The 8,592-nt window shown below is 37.7% G+C and overlaps 1 protein-coding gene across 1 annotated transcript in view; it reads right to left on the reverse strand.

Moving 5' to 3' along the window:
* The window catches only part of adamts9 (ADAM metallopeptidase with thrombospondin type 1 motif, 9), a 31,570-nt gene that overhangs the window by 13,365 nt on the left and 9,613 nt on the right, over window positions 1–8,592 (reverse strand). Inside the window, exons 9-16 of the mRNA XM_016232948.1 lie at window positions 8,456–8,592; window positions 8,093–8,234; window positions 7,783–7,887; window positions 6,377–6,522; window positions 5,890–6,071; window positions 5,009–5,145; window positions 4,756–4,873; window positions 4,448–4,543 (exon numbers count right to left, since the gene is read on the reverse strand). The exon at window positions 8,456–8,592 is cut by the window's right edge and continues 10 nt beyond it. Of these exons, the coding sequence (XP_016088434.1) occupies window positions 4,448–4,543; window positions 4,756–4,873; window positions 5,009–5,145; window positions 5,890–6,071; window positions 6,377–6,522; window positions 7,783–7,887; window positions 8,093–8,234; window positions 8,456–8,592 (1,063 nt within the window). The remainder of the gene's footprint in view (window positions 1–4,447; window positions 4,544–4,755; window positions 4,874–5,008; window positions 5,146–5,889; window positions 6,072–6,376; window positions 6,523–7,782; window positions 7,888–8,092; window positions 8,235–8,455) is intronic.

Consider the following 8,592-nt stretch of genomic DNA (forward strand, 5'->3'; position numbering starts at 1 on the left):
CAAAAATATTACATTTTTACAAGGGATGCATGATATTTTGATGCCATCCATTTTGTTATCGGTTTATTTTAGATGAATAAAATTTTAAATTGTATCGTGCAATGTTGGATATTTAATTATATACTCGCTTGTCATTACTTTTGCCAACATCTAATGTTCATTTAAAGTAAATCTTTAAATAATTAAACTAATAACTTAACTTTTAAAATGCAATATTATCTTAAAATCAAATCTCAAAATAACTATCTATTTTCATACTTTACATTATGATGTTGTACGATGCCCTTGTAGCATTTAGCATTTTATAGATGTATTTTATTAAAAAATACATAGGTTTTTAGGTTTTATTTTTTATTTAATTAAACAAAATAGTATATCATTGAAATTTAATATGAATATAACATGAAAATAAGTATCAGCATCCGTATTGGCCACAATTATCAGTGCATCTCTAATATTTATTATTACATTGTCAAGTTTGATTTCAATCCTCTGAACTACCATTGAACTACAACTGAAATGAAAAAAAAAAATCATATGCTTTTGTATTTAACGTCTAATATGATTTCTTGCCTTACCGAGGTAGTTATCGTCCTCTGGTTTCCCTGAATAGCTGTGTTGTCTCACATCTATGTTTGTAGCACCGCTGGGAATTCGCACCACAACATTGTAACCTATAAAAAAAAGCAGGAATCAATAAAATGCTCTTCCAAAATGATTAATATAGAGTAAATATATTACTGTTCTTTTGGTCTGTAATTGGACTGAACTGCTTGGACCTGAAGTGAATTTAAGTTAAATTTGAATTAAGCTACTCTGGGTTACTTTGACTAACATGAAAAGAACTGATCTGAACTGCACTAAACTGACAACCTGTGTCACCTACCATAATGCACTATGTTGAACGTTCCTGGCACAGTCTTGCAAGATGAGTTATCCCCACCACACACTCCACACTTATCTCTCCTGGCCTTGGAGTTCAACACGTGGTCACATCCTGCTTGCTGCAGAAACAGGATGTGGAATTAATTCAAAGGACACTTGAACAGGATTATACAGAACTACTTCTTCAAATTCTGCAGGATATTCATTGATTTAAGGTGCCTTTTCACACCATACAGACACACAAATGCACCCACCCTGCACAGGCCTTGCACACAGATGTCGTTGGTGTCAGGCCCGCACTGTGTGCCATCAATAACTCTGTCCCTGAGTTGGTAGTAAGCTGTACTGCCCGCCACACGACAGAATAGCGTACAGCGATCCTTCATCAGAACTACAGCACACAGAGCCATGAGAAAGCGTTAATACCATGTGACTTCAGCCTTACTGTATTTAGGACAATGATAATATGTTTCTCATCATAGATATTGTACTACACAATTCCCAAGGTAATTAAAATGTAATTTGGTTTGGTAATTTAATTTTGAAAGTATGGAACCTTTGAAATCATTGTCTCCACCATGTCTCAAATAATGAGGGAATTCTGGGGAATTGTTTAATATGGGTTATACATACTGAAAGCAATTATATATTAGTTTAACAATTAGTTTAAACTGAAACAATTAAGAAACTTATTCTATAGGGACATCCTCAACAAATACTGAGGCCATATGAGCAGAAATTACTGGCAAACATCAAGTGAGAAATCTGCAGTGTTGTTTTAGTATTATTTATTTACTATTATTATTTTTTAAATATTTCTAATTATAACTGTTTATTTACAAGTTGTTTCAGTGGAACACATATAGAAGATATATGGAAGAAAAGCAACAGCAACAGACATGACTGCCTTTTTTGGTCATTTTTCAGAGTTTAACATGGTCACTATGATCTTTCATTGTTTTAAAAAAACCTGCGTTAATATTTTTCAAAACCTATTATATTTTGTGTTCCACAGAATATGGTCATAATGGTTTGGAACAACATGACAGTGAGAAATAAATGACAACATTTTAAATTTTGAGTGAACTATCCCTTGAATTTGTGCCATTTGCAATCATTGGACTAAATCCCTTACTTCCGCTATACTTTGGCACCCAGCGAACATTTGGAGTTAGACCATTGATGTTGAAGTGCCGCCCATCAAAGCTGGCACACTGTTCCTCCCTGAAGTCTTTCTTTTGCTTGGAACATGGCTCAGAGTTACAGGAACGTAATTTCATTCTGCGTCCAACACAATACTTCCCTCCATTTCTGGGCCTAAATGTCATAAAAACACATAAACAGAGCACATAGTCACATTGAGAAAAAGTAACTATAAATGGTAACTGTAAATCCTTTCTTAGAAAGTCCTTTCTATTTTTTTTGATGATGTTTGTGTCTGACTGCAATTTAAATAGAGCAAAACTTGCTGTCTACACATGTGCATTAAGCATACAGTCTCTTTTGAAGAATATTCTTCTTCGGGATGGCTGTGATGCTGTCATTTGTCAAAGAACACTGAGAAACCTGGTGCCAATTCACAGTCCAGTGAAGATGCAAGACTACAAAGAGCGGCAGCTTACACAGGTCGGTTGCACTCGCGCACAGCGATCTTGATTCCCCCTCCGCAGGTCCTTGAGCATGTGCCAAAGGGACTCCAGACACCCCAGGCCCCTTCAACTGGAACAGATGCATGCTCTTTATGGATGCACAGGCCATGTTTACAATGCTGCAAACGAAAAGCAAACACAGAAAAGATGTTATAAAGTCCACCAACTAGAATGACAAGGAATGATGTTGATACACAGACAACATGACAATTCAAAGTGTGTTTTGTTTCACTCAAAGCCCTCGTCAAGCATCTGTTTGGCTGAATTACCTATTCTACTGTCTCATCTATTTTAATTTCAACAAACAACAACAAAGTTTGTTTCGGGAGTTAAAAACAGCTTGACAAAGTGAACTTTCAAGGAAAAGTTTGCTCCAGTTGGTAAACGCCTTCAAACTACCATTGGTCTATGGCAACTGAACAAACTGCTTTATAGCAGAAATTACATTTGTCATTTTTACTGAAAGTCACACTTCTTTTTACCTCATGACAGAAGACAAAAAAAATTAATCTGTTCCATTTGCTACTGATGACGTTGTTTCCATCTCAATTGAGAATGTTTAGAAGAAAACAAATGAATGTTGACACTGGAGATTGAGAGTTGAAGCCAACATCACAGGTGTACATACTCGAGAAACTCTGTGATGTATTTCCGACTACATTTGGACCACATCCATGGATTGGTGTAATAGTTGAGCGTAGGGGCCATCACATGTTGCAATTGGTGGCTGACTAAATACTTTTTTGCCCCACTGTATATCGTGGCCTTTAGAAACCCCTTTCATATGATTCATGACAATGTTTTTCAATGCAATTAACTTTATGGAACGAAGCGCAAAGCTTCAGCACTATTCCGCCATCAAACTGCACATGGGTCAATTAAATAGCGTCCATTTGTTGAAACACAAATATCTCTCACTACAAGACCTGCATGACCTAAGGAATAAAACATTTTCATTTACAGTCAGATTTAGCAACAGTCAGGGCAGATTAGGCTAATCGGGGTAAAGAAATCCAGCATTCTGTGTAGAGGCCACATCTTGCTCTACTGAAGTCAGTGTGCTTCAAAAATGCGCACTAATGTGATTATGTAGCTAATTTCCTGAGTTACTTCCTCACTACTTCACACATTACAACGGCCAACCCCTGGTCCTCATACATAAACACACATAAATGCACCAAATACACATAGGCATGCAAAGATATCAATAAACACACAAGCACAGCTCAGTAATCTGCTGAAAACAGCACATATTTCCTTAGGTTTGTAGAGTTCTGCAGCATTAACACAAAAACGTTTATGAAAACAATTACAAAAGCCTCTTGTAAATAAGCTTGCAGTAAATCTTGACATCAGTTCACCTATGGCACATCAAACCATAGGATTAATTTAATTAAGAATTGATCATGATGAATATGCAAATCAATTTTCCATTTGACAACGGTCTTGTAATGATGCATAAAGCATCAGCACTAACTGAATTATAGCATGCTCTATAGACTCTTGTCTTGACATAAATATTACATTTTTACAAGGGATGCATGGTAGAGGTCTGCGCGGGACTACTTTTTTAGTCCTGTTCCCGCCAGGTTATATTCCGCTCCCACCCACTCCCGCTATATATTCACTCTTTGTTCACCCGCTTAGAATAATTTTCTTCCCGACCCGACCGTTCCCGCAAAATTTAGATCTCGTTTCCAGAATCTCACATTTAAATTTCCGCTACTGAAAGAAAGAGAGATATGCTAACACATAAAAGTGTAGTCTGCACAAAATTGTATGTTATTTTATTAGTCTTTTATTAGTCGTTATTTGTATTTAAATCCTCTGAACTACCATTGAACTACAACTGAAATGAAAAAAAAAAATCATATGCTTTTGTATTTAACGTCTAATATGATTTCTTGCCTTACCGAGGTAGTTATCGTCCTCTGGTTTCCCTGAATAGCTGTGTTGTCTCACATCTATGTTTGTAGCACCGCTGGGAATTCGCACCACAACATTGTAACCTATAAAAAAAAGCAGGAATCAATAAAATGCTCTTCCAAAATGATTAATATAGAGTAAATATATTACTGTTCTTTTGGTCTGTAATTGGACTGAACTGCTTGGACCTGAAGTGAATTTAAGTTAAATTTGAATTAAGCTACTCTGGGTTACTTTGACTAACATGAAAAGAACTGATCTGAACTGCACTAAACTGACAACCTGTGTCACCTACCATAATGCACTATGTTGAACGTTCCTGGCACAGTCTTGCAAGATGAGTTATCCCCACCACACACTCCACACTTATCTCTCCTGGCCTTGGAGTTCAACACGTGGTCACATCCTGCTTGCTGCAGAAACAGGATGTGGAATTAATTCAAAGGACACTTGAACAGGATTATACAGAACTACTTCTTCAAATTCTGCAGGATATTCATTGATTTAAGGTGCCTTTTCACACCATACAGACACACAAATGCACCCACCCTGCACAGGCCTTGCACACAGATGTCGTTGGTGTCAGGCCCGCACTGTGTGCCATCAATAACTCTGTCCCTGAGTTGGTAGTAAGCTGTACTGCCCGCCACACGACAGAATAGCGTACAGCGATCCTTCATCAGAACTACAGCACACAGAGCCATGAGAAAGCGTTAATACCATGTGACTTCAGCCTTACTGTATTTAGGACAATGATAATATGTTTCTCATCATAGATATTGTACTACACAATTCCCAAGGTAATTAAAATGTAATTTGGTTTGGTAATTTAATTTTGAAAGTATGGAACCTTTGAAATCATTGTCTCCACCATGTCTCAAATAATGAGGGAATTCTGGGGAATTGTTTAATATGGGTTATACATACTGAAAGCAATTATATATTAGTTTAACAATTAGTTTAAACTGAAACAATTGAGAAACTTATTCTATAGGGACATCCTCAACAAATACTGAGGCCATATGAGCAGAAATTACTGGCAAACATCAAGTGAGAAATCTGCAGTGTTGTTTTAGTATTATTTATTTACTATTATTATTTTTTAAATATTTCTAATTATAACTGTTTATTTACAAGTTGTTTCAGTGGAACACATATAGAAGATATATGGAAGAAAAGCAACAGCAACAGACATGACTGCCTTTTTTGGTCATTTTTCAGAGTTTAACATGGTCACTATGATCTTTCATTGTTTTAAAAAAACCTGCGTTAATATTTTTCAAAACCTATTATATTTTGTGTTCCACAGAATATGGTCATAATGGTTTGGAACAACATGACAGTGAGAAATAAATGACAACATTTTAAATTTTGAGTGAACTATCCCTTGAATTTGTGCCATTTGCAATCATTGGACTAAATCCCTTACTTCCGCTATACTTTGGCACCCAGCGAACATTTGGAGTTAGACCATTGATGTTGAAGTGCCGCCCATCAAAGCTGGCACACTGTTCCTCCCTGAAGTCTTTCTTTTGCTTGGAACATGGCTCAGAGTTACAGGAACGTAATTTCATTCTGCGTCCAACACAATACTTCCCTCCATTTCTGGGCCTAAATGTCATAAAAACACATAAACAGAGCACATAGTCACATTGAGAAAAAGTAACTATAAATGGTAACTGTAAATCCTTTCTTAGAAAGTCCTTTCTATTTTTTTTGATGATGTTTGTGTCTGACTGCAATTTAAATAGAGCAAAACTTGCTGTCTACACATGTGCATTAAGCATACAGTCTCTTTTGAAGAATATTCTTCTTCGGGATGGCTGTGATGCTGTCATTTGTCAAAGAACACTGAGAAACCTGGTGCCAATTCACAGTCCAGTGAGGATGCAAGACTACAAAGAGCGGCAGCTTACACAGGTCGGTTGCACTCGCGCACAGCGATCTTGATTCCCCCTCCGCAGGTCCTTGAGCATGTGCCAAAGGGACTCCAGACACCCCAGGCCCCTTCAACTGGAACAGATGCATGCTCTTTATGGATGCACAGGCCATGTTTACAATGCTGCAAACGAAAAGCAAACACAGAAAAGATGTTATAAAGTCCACCAACTAGAATGACAAGGAATGATGTTGATACACAGACAACATGACAATTCAAAGTGTGTTTTGTTTCACTCAAAGCCCTCGTCAAGCATCTGTTTGGCTGAATTACCTATTCTACTGTCTCATCTATTTTAATTTCAACAAACAACAACAAAGTTTGTTTCGGGAGTTAAAAACAGCTTGACAAAGTGAACTTTCAAGGAAAAGTTTGCTCCAGTTGGTAAACGCCTTCAAACTACCATTGGTCTATGGCAACTGAACAAACTGCTTTATAGCAGAAATTACATTTGTCATTTTTACTGAAAGTCACACTTCTTTTTACCTCATAACGAAGAACAACAAAGAACTACGTTCTGAGTATATCGTGGCCTTTAGAAACCCCTTTCATATGATTCATGACAATGTTTTTCAATGCAATTAACTTTATGGAACGAAGCGCAAAGCTTCAGCACTATTCCGCCGTCAAACTGCACATGGGTCAAGCTGGGTGATGCAAAGCTCAGATGTAAAACAGTTTCACCCAATGATTACCAGACAATCCGCATATCATGGGTGGTCCCAGTGTGAAAATCAAAACAAGCTGCACGAGACTGATCCTGTGCATATCTAGATACATCAAGCTGTTTGATACCACACTGAAAGGATATGACATTCAGAGAATAACAATGCATGGCAGCAATTCAATGTTGAGATACCTGGCAACCATGTAAAATTGCCCTTCTGTGATGCTATCTGCAATGCTTTTCATATGGCGGTCATGAGAGATGCACTGACATTCACAATCACTACCACCATGCAAATCTGACTTGAGCTCACAACCTGGGAAACATTGTAAAAGAGAGAACGGGTCAAAACAGTATATTAGTGAGGACGAGTGTCATTATGCAAGGGATTTGGTCGCTATTTGGAGGAAAAATGTGTTTGAAGTTGCACTGATGAATCTGCTTTTCATCTGCTTTGCAACTGCAAAAAACATCTTTTGGACCTACACACAAATCACATATTGCACAGCAAACTCAAGCAACCAGCCAAGTGTATTATTGCTTCATAATAGAAAACGCTGTAAATCTTCTTTTTAAATGGACAGTTCACCCCAAAACCTCACTCATGTCATTTAACACAAAAGAAGATATTTTGGAGTTTGTTGTGGTCTAAACAAAATTGGAGCCCAGTGGCATTTTTCTAAATATTTTCAAATTTTATGTACTGAAGTGCTTGCCTTTCCTGGAGAACACTCCGTCCCATCGGCCCATGGCATGTGGTGGGTCCGACAGCCACGCTGGACTCCTTCTGGACTGGTGCACCACAACCTCCTGCACTGTGTCTGCACAACATCCAAACACTTACTGTTAGCTTAAACAACACTTAAACACTCACACACAGCATTTGCACCGACGCCTGTTTTTTTCTGCACATGTAGCAATGTCACTTATATTACTAACAAGCTCTACTACAGACTCTCTTCATGGTGTTTTATTAAAAACATCTCCATAAATAATGTTGTGCAATTCCCTGAGGGATCTTCTCACCATATATGGGCACACCTGTGTCCCAGACCCAAATATCAGCTCACATTGTTTATTGACACTGTATATCTGTCCTGGCAGCTGCTGGGACAAACTGTATGGCCTAGAAACTGGCTCATCGAGCAAGCACTCACCATACCCTGTGCTAATGAGAAATGATAAACAAATGAGTTGAAGAAAAACAAAACAAACAAGACACAAACAACAGAAATGTTCTTAGTAAGTGACAGAAGACAAAAAAAATTAATCTGTTCCATTTGCTACTGATGACGTTGTTTCCATCTCAATTGAGAATGTTTAGAAGAAAACAAATGAATGTTGACACTGGAGATTGAGAGTTGAAGCCAACATCACAGGTGTACATACTCGAGAAACTCTGTGATGTATTTCCGACTACATTTGGACCACATCCATGGATTGGTGTAATAGTTGAGCGTAGGTGCCATCACATGTTGCTGGTTCTTGACTCCCCCCTCTTTGCATTTGTTCCTGTCATCGTGAGG

Source organism: Sinocyclocheilus grahami, unplaced genomic scaffold (genome assembly GCF_001515645.1).
Source record: "Sinocyclocheilus grahami isolate Dianchi unplaced genomic scaffold, SAMN03320097.WGS_v1.1 scaffold2.1, whole genome shotgun sequence".
Taxonomy (NCBI): Eukaryota; Metazoa; Chordata; class Actinopteri; order Cypriniformes; family Cyprinidae; genus Sinocyclocheilus; species Sinocyclocheilus grahami.